This window comes from Salmo trutta, chromosome 16 (assembly GCF_901001165.1).
Source record: "Salmo trutta chromosome 16, fSalTru1.1, whole genome shotgun sequence".
In the NCBI taxonomy this organism is placed as follows: domain Eukaryota; kingdom Metazoa; phylum Chordata; class Actinopteri; order Salmoniformes; family Salmonidae; genus Salmo; species Salmo trutta.
Window position 1 is genome coordinate 11,051,439 of NC_042972.1, and position 20,596 is coordinate 11,072,034.

General features: G+C 45.0%; 1 protein-coding gene across 3 annotated transcripts in view; it reads right to left on the minus strand.

The window, feature by feature from the left end:
- Positions 1–1,037: 1,037 nt before the first annotated feature.
- The window catches only part of LOC115150079 (proto-oncogene tyrosine-protein kinase Src), a 30,016-nt gene continuing 10,457 nt past the window's right edge, over positions 1,038–20,596 (minus strand). Inside the window, exons 3-13 of one of the 3 annotated variants that reach the window (XM_029692986.1) lie at positions 12,702–12,801; positions 10,135–10,152; positions 9,580–9,678; positions 8,750–8,853; positions 8,124–8,273; positions 4,665–4,820; positions 4,257–4,436; positions 4,017–4,093; positions 3,717–3,870; positions 2,084–2,215; positions 1,038–1,265 (exon numbers count right to left, since the gene is read on the minus strand). In XM_029692986.1, coding sequence (XP_029548846.1) covers positions 1,057–1,265; positions 2,084–2,215; positions 3,717–3,870; positions 4,017–4,093; positions 4,257–4,436; positions 4,665–4,820; positions 8,124–8,273; positions 8,750–8,853; positions 9,580–9,678; positions 10,135–10,152; positions 12,702–12,801 — 1,379 coding nt within the window. In that variant the 3' untranslated portion in view covers positions 1,038–1,056. The remainder of the gene's footprint in view (positions 1,266–2,083; positions 2,216–3,716; positions 3,871–4,016; positions 4,094–4,256; positions 4,437–4,664; positions 4,821–8,123; positions 8,274–8,749; positions 8,854–9,579; positions 9,679–10,134; positions 10,153–12,701; positions 12,802–20,596) is intronic. The other 2 variants (XM_029692987.1, XM_029692988.1) reach the window with 2 other exon arrangements.

Genomic DNA, 20,596 nt, shown 5'->3' on the forward strand with positions numbered 1-20,596 from the left:
GAGAGAGAGAGAGGAGGAAATAGACAAAGAAAGGTAGACAGAGAGACAGACCCACAGAAGTTACATCCCTAATGGCTCCCTATTCCCTACATAGTGCACAACTTTTTGTTGTGCCCTACGGTCCTATTTTTGACCCTATTCCCATAGGGCTCTGGTCAAAAGTAGTACACTACATTTATGTAGGGAATAGGGAGCCATTTTGTATGCACAAGAGAGAGGGAAAACAGACTGGCGTTCCATCAGCACCGGTGCCACGTTGGCAGCGCTCTGCAAGAGGAGAGGAGGTGGAGAGGTCAGATGCTATGGCTGCTTCTAATTTCTCCAAACTTGCAAGTGGGCACTTGCACACTCCCCCTTGTGGATTTCAACAATGAGGGTGGATTTCAACAATGAGGGAGACTTCCTCTAGTCTAGCCAATGCTTACACTAATCCAATGCTTGACAGGTAGTGCACAAGTGCACACTTTGGGAAAAGTTTGAAGGAATCCGGGCACAGCCTTTGATGAGAAGGGGACGAGGACAGAGAGGGAGGGTCAAAGCAGTGGGCATGTTCCGTCTCACTATCCTCCGTCCTTCCTTAGGACACTTTGGGTTGAAGTTTCTCCTAGCTACAGATCTAGGATCAGCTTCCCCTCCCCTGATCTTAACCATTAGTAGAGAAAATGCTAAACTGACCCAAGATCAGCATCCAGGGGCAACTGCACCCTACTCCACCTTAGGACACTTACCATCTTTCCTCCACAGATTTAGGATCAGCACAACCCTCAACCACTATGACAGTCCCCACAAAACCTGTCTCTGTAGCTCCAGGTTAGAAGTCACTCATAACAACAGGTCTAGGATAAGCTCTCCTTTTCTTCCCACTTCTAAACCATCCTTAACCATTGTCCATTACAGGGGGGAAATAACACAAACCTGACCCATGATCAGGCTGCAGTGAGGGGTGGGCAGTGACATGGGTGGGCATTGGGCAGGGGTGGGTGGGTGGACAAGTCCATCCATGAGGCCCCGGGGGGGGGGGGGGGGGGGGGGGGGGGGGGTTGATGTCCCTGAGCCTTATAGGTTCTCCCCAGGCTGGTACTGGGGCTCGGTGGAGGTGAAGTAGTCTTCCAGGAAGCCCTGGAGGTACTCGAAGGTGGGGCGCTCCTCTGCGTCCTTCCTCCAGCAGGTGAGCATGAGCTCGTGCATGGAGGCTGGGCACTCAGCAGGGCAGGGCATCCGGTAGCCACGCTCCACCTGATCCAACACCTCCCGGTTCACCATGCCTGAAGACAGTGTATGGAGGGGATAGATAGATAAATAAATAAAAGAGGGAGAAGAGAGAGAAACACGTTCGACAGTGTTTTTCTATAAAACCTGTTCAACTTTTGTACAGCACATGATTCCACTAGGAAATCAAATAATAGCTGAAAATAACATAGCATTCAATCCAACACCCCTCCTCTAATTTATATTAGAAATAAACACACAGAAAAAGACCAACCCTTCACTGCCTTCTAAGTGCAATTGTATGCAACTCCTCATCTTGGACGACTGTTTAGTCAAAGTATACCGTATATGTAATCAAAGTATACCGTATATGTAATCAAAGTATACCGTATATGTAATCAAAGTATACCGTATATGTAATCAAAGTATACCGTATATGTAATCAAAGTACACCGTATATGTAATCAAAGTACACCGTATATGTAATCAAAGTACACCGTATATGTAATCAAAGTACACCGTATATGTAATCAAAGTACACCGTACATGTAATCAAATTACACCGTACATGTAATCAAAGTACACCGTACATGTAATCAAAGTACACCGTATATGTAATCAAAGTATACCGTATATGTAAACAAAGTATACCGTATATGTAAACAAAGTATACCGTATATGTAATCAAAGTACACCGTATATGTAATCAAAGTACACCGTATATGTAATCAAAGTATACCGTATATGTAATCAAAGTATACCGCATATGTAAACCTGAAGAAGCATTGTGTGTCAACACGTTGGTGTTTTATACCTATTGTGAGCAGTGTGTAACTACTTGTCTTAATGTTTCATGGAGAAAAGTCACCGGTACCTGGATATGGGACTCTGCCTTTAGTGGCCAGTTCAGTGAGCAGGACCCCGAATGACCAGACATCTGACTTGATGGTGAAGCGTCCGTAGAGTGCAGCCTCTGGCGCCGTCCACTTAATGGGGAACTTGGCACCTGGGGAAACAAAAACCTGATTGATGACACACTCTGATAATAGACCATGGTAGCCAAAATGTCACTGTTTTAACTAGAATACATCAATACAAGACTATTTTCCTAAAACAAAGCTAGAGTTGAGCCTCTCTACAGTCCGCCAAATGGAAAACTTCACGGTTACTTTCGCTGTTCTAATTTTGCTCGTCTCCAGTGGGCCTGGTTGTGATATACACTGGTCCTTTCACAAAGTCAGAATTAGTACATTTTCCTGAAGTTATTTCAGCCCCTTTTTTACAATCACTGAAGTCACAAAGTCTGCATCTAACAACTTTAAAAACATAAACACAAGTAATCAAGAGACCAGGTTAAGCAGGGGTCCTCCAAAAACAGGCTTAGGACATACAATACATAGAGATATTGGACCCAGACCAGAGCAGCACCCTGTCTGGCGATGTACACATTATCTTCTTTGAGGAAGGGTAAAGTTGGAAACTTTACACACCGAGACCAGTTGGAAAGAAAACCAGGATAAACAGAGGTCCTCCAAGACCAGGATAAACAGGGGTCCTCCAAGACCAGGATAAACAGAGGTCCTCCAAGACCAGGATAAACAGGGTTCCTCCAAGACCAGGATAAACAGAGGTCCTCCAAGACCAGGATAAACAGAGGTCCTCCAAGACCAGGATAAACAGAGGTCCTCCAAGACCAGGATAAACAGAGGTCCTCCAAGACCAGGATAAACAGAGGTCCTCCAAGACCAGGATAAACAGGGTTCCTCCAAGACCAGGATAAACAGGGTTCCTCCAAGACCAGGATAAACAGAGGTCCTCCAAGACCAGGATAAACAGAGGTCCTCCAAGACCAGGATAAACAGAGGTCCTCCAAGACCAGGATAAACAGAGGTCCTCCAAGACCAGGATAAACAGAGGTCCTCCAAGACCAGGTTTAGGACACACAACTACAGATTTGGCCTTGACTGAAGCCTTTCCCTGTCTGCCAGTGTATTAAAGACTGAAGCCTTACCCTGTCTGGCAGTGTATTAAAGCCTGACTGAAGCCTTACCTTGTCTGCCAGTGTATTAAAGCCTGACTGAAGCCTTGCCCTGTCTGCCAGTGTATTAAAACCTGACTGAAGCCTTACCCTGTCTGCCAGTGTACCGAAGCCTTACCCTGTCTGGCAGGGTACTGTAGCCTGACTGAAGCCTTACCCTGTCTGCCAGTGTATTAAAGCCTGACTGAAGCCTTACCCTGTCTGCCAGTGTATTAAAGCCTGACTGAAGTCTTACCCTGTCTGCCAGTGTATTAAAACCTGACTGAAGCCTTACCCTGTCTGCCAGTGTACCGAAGCCTTACCCTGTCTGGCAGTGTACCGAAGCCTTACCCTGTCTGGCAGTGTACCGAAGCCTTACCCTGTCTGGCAGGGTACTGTAGCCTGACTGAAGCCTTACCCTGTCTGTCAGTGTCCCTGTTGACTGAAGCCTTACCCTGTCTAGCAGTGTCCCTGTTGACTGAAGCCTTACCCTGTCTAGCAGTGTACTCGTTGTCTTCTATGAGGCGGGCCAAGCCGAAGTCGGCCACTTTACATGCCAGGTTGTCCCCGACCAGGATGTTGGCAGCCCTGAGGTCTCTGTGGACGTAGTTCATTCTCTCTACGTATGCCATCCCTGCTGCAATCTATACACACACAGAGACACGGAGAGAGAGACACAGAGAGAAAGAAAATTCTGAGTAAAAATGAATAAAAGAGGAGAAAAACTTCAAATCAACTGAAATAAGACCATTATGCCAAAAGGTATTGAACATTGTAGCATTTGTCCCACCTGAGATGCCATATCCACTAACTGGGGTAGACGTAGCAGCTTGCCCGTGTCACCTTTCAGGAAGTCCAACAGGCTACCTGTGGGAGCGACAATGTTATCAGAATACTGAGAGAGAGAGAGAGAGAGGGCAGGAGAAAGGGAACACAAGAACAACGTGTGTGTGTGCATACACACGTGAAGACCAGCCTGTACCACAGCCCATGTAGTCAGCGATGATGATGATGTTTGCTCTACTGTTACCTTGGCTCATGTACTCGGTGACGATGTAGATGGGTTCCTCAGACACCACGGCGTAGAGCTGCACCAGTTTCTCGTGTCTCAGCTTCTTCATGACCTGGGCTTCCTGGAGGAAGGCCTCTGGGGACATGGTACCTGTCTTCAGGGTCTTGATGGCCACCCGCGTTGTACCATTCCATGTCCCTGTAGAAACACAGTAGCAATGGGTCAGAGTACCCAGAGTACCTAGCCAACGAAGCTAAAGGAGTACACAGGACAGCCCATGGAACAGACCCACGTTTCTGCCACAACCAACTACACAGTCCTTATATGAAGTTATAGTTGAAATACATGAAGTTGGAATAAAAGTGTCTGTTAAAAGACTATTTATTATTCATCTATACTTTAAAAAACAGTGTGTGTGTGTCTTACCCATCCAGACCTCTCCGAAGCAGCCCTGGCCCAGTTTGAGGTCGAGGTGGAGGGACTCCCGGGATATCTCCCAGGCGTCGCGGGCCAGGCCCTGGGTCTGAGGCTTCAGCACCGGACACACCTCTGTCAGACAGTGGCACAGTCCATCTGCATGCTCTGTGGTTCGGTACGGGAAGACAGAGCGAGGCATACTGTCACCGCGTAGACAACTGGAACTGTCCACACCCTTGTTAACACTATCCACCTAGACAGTTGTTTTGGGTTTTCTGAGAGATTGGCACATCTGACAAGTGTTCAGAAATGTGTTCGGCCTCCCGAGTGGCGCAGCCGTCTAAGGCACTGCATCGCAGTGCTAGAGGAGTCACTACAGACCCGGGTTCGATCCCAGGCTGTCGCAGCCGGCCGCGATCGGTAGACCCATGAGGCAGCGCACAATTGGCCCAGCGTCATCCGGGTTAGGGGAGGGTTTGTCCTTGTCCCATCAAGCTCTAGTGACTCCTTGTGGCGGGCCGGGCGCATGCACGCTGACACGGTCTCCAGGTGTACGGTGTTTCCTCCGACACATTGGTGCGGCTGGCTTCCGGGTTAAGCGAGCAGTGTGTCAAGAAGCAGTGTGGTTTGTCAGGTTTGTGTTTTGGCACACGCATGACTCTTGACCTTTGCCTCTCCCGAGTCCGTATAGGTGTTGCAGCGATGGGCAAGACTGTAACTACCAATTGGATACCACGAAATTGGGAGAAAAAAGGGGTAAAAAGTTTAAAATAAAGACGTGTTCAATATTCTTATTGAGTTATTCCGTCTGTGTAGCCTGTATTCGGTTTTACTTTGATGTATTATCAATATCATTGACAAAGACACTGCATACCATGTAAGAAAAAGTATATACTTAATATATACAGTTGGGTCGGAAATTATTGACAGCCTTGATAAAAATGAGCAAAAATCACAATACAAAATAACAATTCAAATACTGAGCTATATTGTTTGCAAAAAAACTTGGGAATTAGATTTTTTAATACAATTTATCATAGAAAAATATTTTGTTTAACAAGTAAACAATACCTCACCTTGCAAGGATTACAAAACTGAGCCTTTTCTAAAATGTTTTATGAGGTTGGAGAACACATTCAGAGGGATCTTGGACCATTCCTCCATACAGAATCTTTCCAAAACCTTGATATCTTTAGTCTGTACTTATGGACTGTCCTCTTCAATTCAAACCACAGGTTTTCAATGGGTTTCAAGTCCGGAGACAGATAGCCATTGCACTTTACACTAGTTGGAAACGGTTGTGAAACAGAAAGACTGAATTGCCCAAACCAGGCCCTTGACTTTACACCATATTACAGTACATGAACAAATAAACACCAAAACATTCATTTCAAGTTTGGTGTAACTCGCTGTATAATAATCATGCTTGTAAGCATCTATTAACATATAAGGTGCTAATAATGTGCTTATAATGCATTACTCACCGCGACAGTAACGGACCAGCGGGTTCCTCACCGTGACAGTAACAGACCAGCGGGTCCCTCACCGCGACAGTAATAGACCAGCTGGTTCCTCACCGCGACAGTAACGGACCAGCTGGTTCCTCACCGCGACAGTAACAGACCAGCTGGTTCCTCACCGTGACAGTAATAGACCAGCTGGTTCCTCACCGCGACAGTAACAGACCAGCGGGTCCCTCACCGCGACAGTAACAGACCAGCTGGTTCCTCACCGCAACAGTAATAGACCAGCGGGTTCCTCACCGCGACAGTAATAGACCAGCGGGTCCCTCACCGCGACAGTAATAGACCAGCTGGTCCCTCACCGCGACAGTAATAGACCAGCGGGTCCCTCACCGTGACAGTAATAGACCAGCGGGTTCCTCACCGCGACAGTAATAGACCAGCTGGTTCCTCACCGTGACAGTAATAGACCAGCGGGTCCCTCACCGCAACAGTAATAGACCAGCTGGTTCCTCACCGCGACAGTAATAGACCAGCTGGTTCCTCAACGCGACAGTAACGGACCAGCAGGTGCCTCACCGCGACAGTAATAGACCAGCGGGTCCCTCACCGCGCTAGTAACAGACCAGCGGGTCCCTCACCGCCACAGTAATAGACCAGCGGGTCCCTCACCGCGACAGTAATAGACCAGCGGGTTCCTCACCGCCACAGTAATAGACCAGCGGGTCCCTCACCGCAACAGTAATAGACCAGCTGGTGCCTCACCGCGACAGTAATAGACCAGCGGGTCCCTCACCGTGACAGTAACAGACCAGCGGGTCCCTCACCGCCACAGTAATAGACCAGCGGGTCCCTCACCGCAACAGTAATAGACCAGCTGGTGCCTCACCGCGACAGTAATAGACCAGCGGGTCCCTCACCGTGACAGTAACGGACCAGCGGGTCCCTCACCGTGACAGTAACGGACCAGCGGGTCCCTCACCGCGACAGTAAAAGACCAGCGGGTCCCTCACCGTGACAGTAACGGACCAGCTGGTTCCTCACCGCGACAGTAACGGACCAGCGGGTCCCTCACCGCGACAGTAACGGACCAGCTGGTTCCTCACCGCGACAGTAACGGACCAGCGGGTCCCTCACCGCGACAGTAATAGACCAGCGGGTCTCTCACCGCGACAGTAATAGACCAGCGGGTCCCTCACCGTGACAGTAACGGACCAGCGGGTCCCTCACCGTGACAGTAACGGACCAGCGGGTCCCTCACCGCGACAGTAAAAGACCAGCGGGTCCCTCACCGTGACAGTAACGGACCAGCTGGTTCCTCACCGCGACAGTAACGGACCAGCGGGTCCCTCACCGCGACAGTAACGGACCAGCTGGTTCCTCACCGCGACAGTAACGGACCAGCGGGTCCCTCACCGCGACAGTAATAGACCAGCGGGTCTCTCACCGCGACAGTAATAGACCAGCGGGTCCCTCACCGCGACAGTAACGGACCAGCGGGTCCCTCACCGCGACAGTAACGGACCAGCGAGTCCCTCACCGCGACAGTAAAAGACCAGCGAGTCCCTCACCGCGACAGTAACGGACCAGCGAGTCCCTCACCGCGACAGTAACGGACCAGCGGGTCCCTCACCGCGACAGTAATAGACCAGCGGGTCCCTCACCGCGACAGTAATAGACCAGTGGGTCCCTCACCGCGACAGTAATTGACCAGCGGGTCCCTCACCGCGACAGTAATAGACCAGCGAGTCCCTCACCGCGACAGTAATAGACCAGCGGGTCCCTCACCGCGACAGTAATAGACCAGAGGGTCCCTCACCGCGACAGTAATAGACCAGCGAGTCCCTCACCGCGACAGTAATAGACCAGCGGGTCCCTCACCGCGACAGTAATAGACCAGCGAGTCCCTCACCGCGACAGTAATAGACCAGCGGGTCCCTCACCGCGACAGTAATAGACCAGCGGGTCCCTCACCGCGACAGTAATAGACCAGCGGGTTACTCACTATGATAGTGGTAGACCAGCTGCTGCAGGCTGCTGAACTGGGTGCGTGAGGTGATGTAGAAACCACCGCTGTCTAGCTTGCGTATCTTGTAGTGTTTGACATTGAGACCTTTGGTGTTGTCGTAGTCCAACACGGACAGGCAGTATGCACCTGTGCAGAAAAATAGAATTACAAAATAATTTGATACATTGTCTGCATCATCTCTATGCTTCTGTGTGTGTGGAAGGAGTAATGTGTGGGTCAAAACCAGTTAACTTCAAGTTTGAATGGATCACCTGGACATCTGTAGTAGTCATACTCCAATCAAGCCAGTTACACATCTAGTGTTCCACACTACACACATCAGCACACTGCATGTTCACAGCATAAACTACACCACATGACCTCATTACCTCAGAACCCTCAAACTCAACTCTGGACCTACAAGCCAGTTTCACTGCATTTTTGTCATTACTCGGGGGAGAGGGACAAAGTGCCTCTTCAACCATTTGGTGGGTTCATTCCGTGTTCAAATATACTACTTCACAATAGAAAGAGGAAACTTCAACAAGGAATTTGACAATAATCTAACAGTGCTTCTACTCCACGACTAAAATGTCTGTCGCTCTCTGAGAGGTTCTTCTCACCCTTGGTTGTCTCGCTCTCTCGGACCAGGAAGGTGCCCCGTCGGTTCTGTAAACTCAAAAGGAGCCTCTCTGAGTCGCGCCGAGTTATTTTCCCAAAATACCACCTGTGAAAGTGGGCCAGAGTGAGTGAGAAAGAACAGTGAGAACCTGCCACTGAGCAAAGTGACATTGCACTCCAAACGCATAGTTGGGTCACGTATTCAGATCTCAAAAAAAGCATAACGTCAACGAGTCCACATTCTAGTGGTATTGTGTCGATCCAGCTTTATAAGCACATCATTTTTGGGGGGAAATTATACAGTGCTTATCTTTTCCAACATATTTTTGATTGTGGCATATAGGTGGATCTACAAAACAGATGGCCTGGGAGATGGAGTTATGCCATCAGAAGGCCACTTTTGAGAAATGAAAATGCCTAACAAACTGTGATTTTGGAGGGAAACTATCCCATTAATATCTTTATGGAGCTCCACTGAAGTACATCTGAAGTACATCTGAAGTACATCTGAGACCAGGGTATTTTACTATCCAGATGGGTTTGTCCATAATCATACATCTTAGAGAGAGTTTGGCCAACGTTATTAAAGCTGGACGCCATGCTGCTTCTTCTAGGGTTGCAATATTCCACTAACAAAATTCCCAGGTTTTTCCAGAAATCCTGGTTGGAGGATTCCACATTTCCTGCTGATTCCAGGAATCTGCCAACCAAAATTTCAGAAAAAACTGGGAATATAAAAAAATTATATAAATTATAAAAATGATATAAATGTTATAACCCAACAAAAACAGGAAAGATCGAGATAAAAACAAAAAAAAAATAGTTGATGTACTCTTCTGCTTGAATGGAGTCAGAGGGGGCCACATAGTTGCTGGGGATGTAACCGCTTTCTCCGGTAGTCAGAGACCGAGCCAGCCACCAGTCCCCTTCCCTGCAGCGAGACAGAGGAGAGAAGGAGGTGATGACAGGGTTATTGACTTGGACAACCAGAAGCCCTCCCTGGGTTCATTCAGAGAACTAACTGGTCACTCACATCAGACAGACACATTTGACGGTGGTTGAAGCCTAAAAACAGCCCTGGGAGTAAACCAGTGGAGGACACTGTGTGCTCACACCATGACATTCATAGGATCAAAAAAGATCTTAACCTCTCTTGACTAAATAATCATTTAAAAAAAACAGGGAAAACAAGTGAAAACAATGACAAAACGTATTTCACACACTGTCATTTTGCCTTTGTGTTCATAAGCACAAATGGTTTGGTTTGTTGTAGGTTGAGCTGACAAACATCACCTCAGTGCACACTGAGGAAAAACGGGGTTGATCGGAACGAGGAAAGGTGACGAGAAGTTAAGACAGGGGGATCAGAAAGGATTAGTTCACTGACCTGAAGCTGTACTTTCTCCTAAGAGAAACCATGAAGCGTGAGAGAGGGAAATAACAGACAGCAGAGAACATCAAAAACACACAGAAAGAAATGCAGCAAACAGCAGAGCACACAAGACCAGACCATAGAACAGTAGCAGCAACTAACGGTGGGTACACCGTGTGTGTGTGATATATATATGTACACACACACTCACATTTGAAGTCAGAAGATTACATACATCTTAACCAAATACATTTAAACTCAGTTTTTCACAATTCCTGACATTTAATCCTAGTAAAAATTCCCTGTCTTAGGTCAGTTAGGATCACCACTTTATTTTATGACTGTGAAATGTCAGAATAATAGTAGAGAGAATTATTTATTTCAGCTTTTATTTCTTTCATCACATTCCCAGTGGGTCAGAAGTTTACATACACTCAATTAGTATTTGGTAGCATTGCCTTTAATTTGTTTAACTTGGGTCAAATGTTTTGAGTATCGTTCCACAAGCTTCCCACAATAAGTTGGGTGAATTTGGACCATTCCTCCTGACAGAGCTGGTATAACCGAGTCAGGTTTGTAGGCCTCCTTGCTCGCACACTCTTTTTCAGTTCTGCCCACAAATGTTCTATAGGATTGAGGTCAGGGCTTTGTGATGGCCACTCCAATACCTTGACCTTGTTGTCCTTAAGCCATTTTGCCACAACTTTGGAAGTATGCTTGGGGTCATTGTCCATTTGGAAGACTCATTTGCGACCAAGCTTTAACTTCCTGACTGATGTCTTGAGATGTTGCTTCAATATATCCACATACTTTTCCTTCCTCATGATGCCATCTATTTTGTGAAGTGCACCAGTCCCTCCTGCAACAAAGCACCTCCAGAACATGATGCTGCTACCCCCGCGCTTCACGGTTAGGATGGTGTTCTTCGGCTTGCAAGCCTCCCTCTTTTTCCTCCAAACATAACGATGGTCATTATGGCCAAACAGTTCTATTTTTGTTTCATCAGACCAGAGGACATTTCTCCAAAAAGTACGATCTTTGTCCTCATGTGCAGTTGCAAACCGTAGTCTGGCTTTTTTATGGCGGTTTTGGAGCAGTGGCTTCTTCCTTGCTGAGCAGCCTTTCAGGTTATGTCGAAATAGGACTCGTTTTACTGTGGATATAGATATTTTTGTACCCGTTTCCTCCAGCATCTTCACAAGGTCCTTTGCTGTTGTTCTGGGATTGATTTGCACTTTCCGCACCAAAGTATGTTCATCTCTAGGAGACAGAAGGCGTCTCCTTCCTGAGCGGTATGACGGCTACGTGGTCCCATCGTGTTTATACTTGCATACTATTGTTTGTACAGATGAACGTGGTACCTTCAGGCATTTGGAAATTGCTCCCAAGGATGAACCAGACTTGTGGAGGTCTACAATATTTTTTCTGAGGTCTTGGCTGATTTCTTTTGATTTTCCCATGATGTCAAGCAAAGAGGCACTGAGCTTGAAGGTAGGCCTTGAAATACATCCACAGGTACACCTCCAATTGACTCAAATGATGTCAATTAGTCTATCAGAAGCTTCTAAAGCCATGACATCATTTTCTGGAATTTTCCAAGCTGTTTAAAGGCCCAGTCAACTTAGTGTATGTTAACTTCTGACTCACTGGAATTGTGATACAGTGAATAATTATAAGTGAAATAATCTGTCTGTAAACAATTGTTGGAAAAATTACTTCCTAACCGACTTGCCAAAACTATAGTTTCTTAACAAGAAATTTGTGGAGTGGTTGAAAAACTAGTTTTAATGACTCCAACCTAAGTGTATGTAAACTTCCGACTTCAACTGTATGTGTGTGTGTGTATATGTGTAAAACAGGTAGAGACCATCCTGTACCTAACTCCCACATGGCCTGATCTGAAATTGATGTTTTTAAACGGTGCATTTTAAATGTCTTCCTATAGTGAGCTATGAACTGTCTTCCTGTAATCCAACTCTGTTGTATCTGGGTATGACGTATTCTCTCCTGCTGCAACCAAAATACCCAGTGATGGAACAATAAAGATTTTTTGGAAACAAACTGGCTTGTGTCTGTTAGAGTGATGCTTTTGGAAAGGACAAACTTGAACTATTACACCCAATCAACAGTTGAAGGGCTAGAACCAGGATTGCGATCATTAGGGCACGCAACAGAAAACATTTTACAGCAGTAGTGCCTCACTGTTTCAGTTTGTTTTCTTTCATTTGGTGCCTAATGAACATGACCTGACAAGGTTGCCCTTGTAAGATCTGAATACATTAGTAGTAATGTTGTACACAGCAGATGGGGCGACAGAAAGGGGACAGACAGTGTTGTCTGGCTAACGAGGAATTATGAATAAGTCAGCACTCACTGTGACTGTGTGTGTACAGTGTGCATGCTTGTGTGTCCACACGGTGTGTGTTTGGGTTTGTCTACGTCTGGATGAGTGTGTGTGTCTAGGTGAGAGTCCATGGTGGACATGTAGTATCTAAACAGGAAGAGGATGGAGTATCTAAACAGGAAGAGGATGGAGTGGTGGGTGTATTAACAGGAAGAGGATGGAGTGGGCATCTCCTTACGTGTTGTTGATGATCTGCAGCCGCTCGCCTTTCTTGAAGGTCAGGTCCGAGGCAGTCCGTGATTCATAGTCATAGAGTGCCACAAATGTAGTGACACCTCCTACAGGACCGGACACACACACACACACACAACATTTTAGAGATGGGAGAGTTTTGGGCTAACACACAAGCAGCTGAGGATTGGCATCTCTCAAGGCAAAGTACAGTATCCTCTTTTTGTAATACACATAGAACTACTAGTGCCTTCAGAATGTATTCAGACCCCTTGATATTTTCCATACTTTGGTACATTACAGGCTTATTCTAAAATGGATTCAATAATATTTTTTCCTCAATCTACACACAATACCCCATACTGACAAAGTGAAAAACAGAAATACCTTATTTACATAAGTATTCAGACCCTTTACAATGAGAGTTGAAATTGAGCTCAGGTGAATTCTGTTTCCATTGATCATCCTTGAGATGTTTCTACAAATTAAATTGATTGGACATGATTTGGAAAGGAACACACACACACACACACACACACACACACACACACACACACACACACACACACACACACACACACACACACACACACACACACACACACACACACACGCGCACAGGTCTATATAAGGTCCCACAGTTGACAGCGCATGTCAGAGCAAAAACCAAGTCATGAGGTTGAAGGAATTGTCCGTAGAGCTCAGAGAAGCACAAATCTGGGGAAGGGTACAAAAACATTTCTGCAGCATTGAAGGTCCCCAAGAACACAGTGGCCTCCATCATTCTTAAATGGAAGAAGTTTGGAACCACCAAGACTCTTCTTAGAGCTGGCCAGCAGAACATCCCAGAAATGAAAGGACAACCAATCACTTTACAGGAGACGCGAAATAATGATTGACCATCTGCTGTAGACACACTATAGTGTCATGTCAGGTCTGTGAGAGTCTTCAAAGTCAAAGTGGAGACGGACTTGGCACCCCTGGAGATGGGCTTGGCACTCCAAGCAGATGTGGCCTTAAAGAAGGTTTTTGTGTCATACAACTTCCATGATCATACCATTTCCATCTCAACAATACCTGTATGTTTTCAGTCTTCACAAAAATCAAACTTACTACATTATATTTATTGTAATTCAATTTTCGCTGTCAACAGATGTTGCAAATACACTAGTGGAGGCTGGTGGGATGAGCTATAAGAGGACGGGCTCATTGTAATGGACGGAATGGAATAAATTGAATGGTTTTTGAGGGAAAGGTACCCCCGTTTCCTCTTCCTAACCTGCACCAAAGGAAGTAGTCTACACAAACCGCCAGTACACTAGAAGGTGCTGAAAGAGAATAAAACACACGTCGGTCTCAGAAAGCACATTATATTGCAATTATAGCATAAAGCTAGGGGAAATAAAATGTGTTCACTGATTGCTGACAGCGTACTCGTTTATAGTTACTTCACCTTCTCGTCATAGTGCACCAACTCATAAAAACGGGTATTATAATAATATTACTGTAATTTGGCAGAGACTTTTTATCCAAAGCAACCTAAAGTCATGTGTTCATACATTTGTTTATGTATAGGTGGCCCTGGGAATCAAAGCCACTATCCAGACGTTGCATGAGCCATTCTCTACCAACTTAGCTACAACTAGACATAGCGAATCAGGCAGTTGGCCACAAATCCCGGGTGCTCGGTGATAAACCCCTGAATCCCCTCCTTGTAGTTGTTGCAGACTGCAGAACTTTTGCAGCACTTGCTTCCTCGCTCTGTCGCCATCAGAATGCAGTTGCCACATGAGAACATGTTTGAATGTGATCACATGGCTGTTTGGGTCAATTACTTAAATTTTAAGCAAGACAGACGATATACACTTAACGGTAATAGCCAAATGGAAAGCTTTACCATCATAGCTACTATCACAATGGTGATTGCCTAAAACAAACAAACATTCACATATTGGGCATCATAGCTGATATTCAGGTGGTTGGGCACTGCAGTTAACTGCCTGGCTAGCTAACTACATACCAATCGTCAGTAGGACCACTGTGTTGTGGCTGTATGTGTACTATCGTGACCTTGTTGAGGTCCTGTGGTTCTCCTCCTAGGCTTGTACCAGTGGGGGCTGCTGAGGGGAGGACGGCTCATAATAAATGGCTGAAACGGAGAAAATGGAAGGGCATCAAACACATGGAAACCATTTATTTGATACCGTTCCACCTATTCCGCTCCAGTCATTACCACGAGCCTGTCCTCCCCAATTAAGGTGCCACCAACCTCCTGTGGCTTGTACATATATAGCTGAACAACCTGGCTATTTATAATCTTGGTTAACCCAGAACTAACATACTGCGTAATTTGCTCAGTTGTGTGATTTACACTGAACAAAAATATAAACGCAACATGAAACAATTTCAAAGATTTTACTGAGTTACAGTTCATAAGGAAATCAGTCAATTGAAATAACTCCATTAGGCCCTAATCTATGGATTTCACATGTCTGGGAATACAGATATGCATCTGTTGGTCACAGATAACCTTTTTTAAGTTTAGGTGTGTATCAGAAAACCAGTCAGTATCTAGTGTGACCACCTTCAGAAAACCAGTCAGTATCTGGTGTGACCACCTTCAGAAAACCAGTCAGTATCTAGTGTGACCACCTTCAGAAAACCAGTCAGTATCTAGTGTGACCACCTTCAGAAAACCAGTCAGTATCTAGTGTGACCACCTTCAGAAAACCAGTCAGTATCTGGTGTGACCACCTTCAGAAAACCAGTCAGTATCTGGTGTGACCACCTTCAGAAAACCAGTCAGTATCTAGTGTGACCACGTTCAGAAAACCAGTCAGTATCTAGTATGACCACCTTCAGAAAACCAGTCAGTATCTAGTGTGACCACCTTCAGAAAACCAGTCAGTATCTAGTGTGACCACCTTCAGAAAACCAGTCAGTATCTAGTGTGACCACCTTCAGAAAACCAGTCAGTATCTGGTGTGACCACCTTCAGAAAACCAGTCAGTATCTAGTGTGACCACCTTCAGAAAACCAGTCAGTATCTAGTGTGACCACCTTCAGAAAACTAGTCAGTATCTAGTGTGACCACCTTCAGAAAACCAGTCAGTATCTGGTGTGACCACCTTCAGAAAACCAGTCAGTATCTAGTGTGACCACCTTCAGAAAACCAGTCAGTATCTAGTGTGACCACCTTCAGAAAACCAGTCAGTATCTGGTGTGACCACCTTTTGCCTCATGCAGTGCGACACATCTCCTTCGCATGGAGTTGATCAGGCTGTTGATTGTGGCCTGTGGAATGTTGTCCCACTCCTCTTCAATGGAAGTGCAAGGTTGCTGGATATTGCCGGGAACTGGAACACGCTGCCATACACATCAATCCAGAGCATCCCAAACAGGCTCAATGGGTGACATGTCTGGTGACCGTGGAAGAACTGGGACATTTTTAGCTTCCAGGAATTGTGTACAGATCCTTGCCACATGGGGCTGTGTATTATCATGCTGAAACATGAGGTGATGGCGGCGGATGAATGGCACGACAATGGGCCTCAAGATCTCGTCAAGATCTCGTCGCAAGATCTCGTATTTCTGTGCATTCAAATTGCCATCGATAAAATGTAATTGTGTTCGTTGCTCATAGCTTATGCCTGCCCATACCATAACCCCACCATGGGGCACTCTGTTCACAACGTTGTTATCAGCAAACAGACGGGTTTCTGACCGTCTATCAGATGGTTTCTGACCATCTCAGGGAAATTCTTCGGTTGTGCAAACCCACAGTTTCCATCAGCTGACCGGGTGGCTGGTCTCAGGTGATCCCGTAGGTGAAGAAGCCAGATGTGGAGAACCTGGGCTGGCGTGGTTACACGTGGTCTGCGGTTGCGAAGCCGGTTGGACGTACTGCTAAATTCTCTAAAATGACTTTAGAGGAGACTTATGGTAGAGAAATAAACATTAAACTATCTGGCAACAGCTCTGGTGGACATTCCTGCAAAACAGCATGCCAATTGCAAGCTTCCTCAAAACTTCAGACATCTGTGGCATTGTGTTGTGTGACAAAACTGCACATTTTAGATTGGCCTTTTATTGTCCCCAGCACAAGGTGCACCTGTGTAATGATCATGCTGTTTAATCAGCTTCTTGATATGCAACACCTGTCAGATTATTTTTGCTCACTAACAGGGATGTAAACAAATTTGTGCCCAACATTTGAGCTTTTTGTGCGTATGGAAAAGTTCTGTGATCTTTCATTTCAGCTCATGAAACATGTGACCAACACTTTACATGCTGTGTTTATATTTTTGTTATATATATACACACACAGACACACACACACACACACACACACACACACACACACACACACACACACACACACACACACACACACACACACACACACACACACACACACACACACACACACAAGCATATTTTTGTCCATTAAAATAACATCAAATTGATCAGAAATACAGTGTAGACATTGTTAATGACTATTGTAGTTGGAAACTGCAGATTTTTTATGGAATATCTACATAGGCGTACAGAGGCCCATTATCAGCAACCATCACTCCTGTGTTCCAATGGCACACTGTGTTAGCTAATCCAAGTTTCTAATTTTAAAAGGCTAATTGATCATTAGAAAACCCTTTTGCAATTATGTTAGACAGCTGAAAACTGTTGTCCTGATTAAAGAAGCAATAAAACTGGCCTTCTTTAGACTAGTTGAGTATCTGGAGGATCAGCGTTTGTGGGTTCGATTACAGGCTCCAAATGGCCAGAAACAATGACCTTTCTCCTGAAACACGTCAGTCTAGTCTTGTTCTGAGAAATGAAGGCTATTCCATGCGAGAAATTGCCAAGAAACAGAAGATCTCGTACAACGCTGTGTACTACTCCCTTCACAGAACAGCGCAAACTGGCTCTTAACAGAATAGAAAGAGGAGTGGGAGGCCCCGGTGCACAACTGAGCAAGAGGACAAGTACATTAGAGTGTCTAGTTTGAGAAACAGACGCCTCACAAGTCCTCAGCTGGCAGCTTCATTAAATAGTACCCGCAAAACACCAGTCTCAACGTCAACAGTGAAGAGGTGACTCCGGGATGCTGGCCTTCTAGGCAGAGTTCCTCTGTCCAGTGTCTGTGTTCTTTTGCCCATCTTAAATCTTTTCTTTTTATTGGCCAGGCTGAGATATGGCTTTTTCTTTGCAACTCTGCCTAGAAGGCCAGCATCCCGGAGTCGCCTCTTCACTGTTGACGTTGAGACTGGTGTTTTGCTCCACCTACAGTATACATTGCCCACTCCAACCAAAGGCTAAATTATTCCAGTGTGTTCTCCTCACGACATACAGTGGCAAGAAAAAGTATGTGAATCCTTTGGAATTACCTGGATTTCTGCCTAAATTGGTCATCAAATTTGATCTGATCTTCATCTAAGTCACAACAATAGACAAACATACTATGCTTAAACTAATAACACACAAATTATTGTATTTTTCTTGTCTATATTGAATACATCATTTAAAGATTCACAGTGGAGGTTGGAAAAAGTATGTGAACCCCTAGGCTAATGACTTCTCCAAAATGTAATTGGAGTCAGGAATCAGCTAACCTGGAGTCCAATCAATGAGACGAGATTGGAGATGTTGGTTAGAGCTGCCTTGCCCTTTAAAAAAAAAAAACACAAAATTTGAGTTTGTTATTCACAAGGAGCATTGCCTGATGTGAACCATGCCTCGAACAAAATAGATCTCAGAAGACCTAAGATTAAGAATTGTTGACTTGCATAAAGCTGTAAAGGGTTACGAAAGTATCTCTAAAAGCCTTGATGTTCATCAGTCCACGGTAAGAAAAAGTGTCTATAAATGGAGAAAGCTCAGCACTGTTGCTACTCTTTCTAGGAGTGCTCAACGGTCAATGGAGGTTAAGAAGAATCCTAGAGTGTCAGCTAAAGACTTAAAAGAAATCTCTGGAACATGCTAACATCTCTGACAAGTCTACGATACGTAAAACACTAAACAAGAATGGTGTTCATGGGAGGACACCATGGAAGAAGCCACTTCTGTCCAAAGCAAACTTTGCTGCACGTCTGAAGTTTGCAAAAGTGCACCTGTATGTTCCACAGTGCTACTGGCAAAATATTCTGTGGACAGATGAAACTACAGTTGAGTTTTTTGGAAGGAACACACAACACTATGTGTGGAGGAAAAAAAGGCACAGCACACCAACATCAAAACCTCATCCCAACTGTAAAGTATGGTGGAGGGAGCATCATGGTTTGGGGCTGCTTTTCTTGGGGCTGCTTCAGGGCCTGGACAGCTTGCTATCATCGACGGAAAAATTAATTCCCAAGTTTATCAAGACATTTTGCAGGAGAATGTAAGGCTATCTGTCCGCCAATTGAAGCTCAACAGAAGTTGGATGATGCAACAGGACAACGACTCAAAACAGAGAAGTAAATCAACAACAGAATGGCTTCAACAAAAGAAAATACAACTTCTGGAGTGGCCCAGTCAGAGTCCTGACCTCAACCCGATTTGAGATGCTGTGGCATGACCTCAAGAGAGCAGTTCACACCAGACGTCCCAAGAATATTGCTGAACTAAAACAGTTTTGTAAAGAGGAATGGTCAAATTCCTCCTGAACGTTGTGCAGGTCTGATCAGCAACTACAGAAAACATTTGGTTGATATTATTGCTGCCAAAGGAGGGTCAACCAGTTAATAAAGCCAAGGGTTCACATACTTTTTGCATCCTGAGTGTGAATGTTTACATGGTGTGTTCAATAAAGACAAAAGTATAATTGTTTGTGTTTTATTTGTTTAAGCAGACTGTGTGTCTATTGTTGTGACCTAGATGAAGTTCAGATCAAATTTATGACCAATTTATGCAGCAATCCAGGTATTTCCAAAGGGTTCACATACTTTTTTGTGCAACTGCATGGAATCATGTAACCAAAAAAGTGTTAAACAAATCAAAATATATTTTATTTTTGAGATTCTTCAAAGTAGCCACCCTTTGCCTTAATGACAGCTTTGCACACGCTTGGCATTCTCTCAACCAGCTCCATGTGGTAGTCACCTGGAATGCATCCAGGCACTCCGCGTTACGTTGTGCATAAGAACAGCCCTTAGCCGGAATGAATAATGACATTTTGGATCTTCCTCAAACAAAATCAATAGAAAGGTACTGTACTTTGGGGGATGTATTTTTGGTATACACTTGAAATATGTATCCAAAATTATTATTGAGAAGTAATTCAAAGAAATGTGGAACATTAACATGTTTGTTTTACATACCGTAAATTCCGGACTATAAGCCGCAACTTTTTTCCCAGCTTTGAACGTCGCGGCTTAAACAATGACGCGGCTAATATATGGATTTTTCCCGCTTTCAAATTTTTTTGCTCCAAAAAAACACATTCTGTGACGTGCTCAGTTTTGGCGGCATGAAGCTTTCATTAGACCAATGAAATTGCCGAACGGGTTAAGGTCAAACAACTTTTTTGTTTACTGTTTAGATTAAATCGAGCGCTCTCAAACTTCCCATCATTCTGATTACGGTAGTCATTTTGTCACCCTCATCATGGCAAAGACACAGAGAAATGCATATGATGCAGCTTTCAAGTTGAAGGCGATTGATCTGGCTGTTGGAAAAGGAAATAGAGCTGCTGCACGGGAGCTTGGTCTTAATGAGTCAATGATAAGACGTTGGAAACAGCAGCGGCAGGAATTGACTCAGTGCAAAAAGACAACTAAAGTTTACTGCTAATTTTTATTTTTTTGTTACAAGCCGTGTTTCGTTAAAGCCTATTTATTTTTGTTACAAGCCATGTTTCGTTAAAGCTTCTTTATTTTTGTTACAAGCGTGTTTCGTTAAAGCCTGTGTAAAGTTAATTTGTTT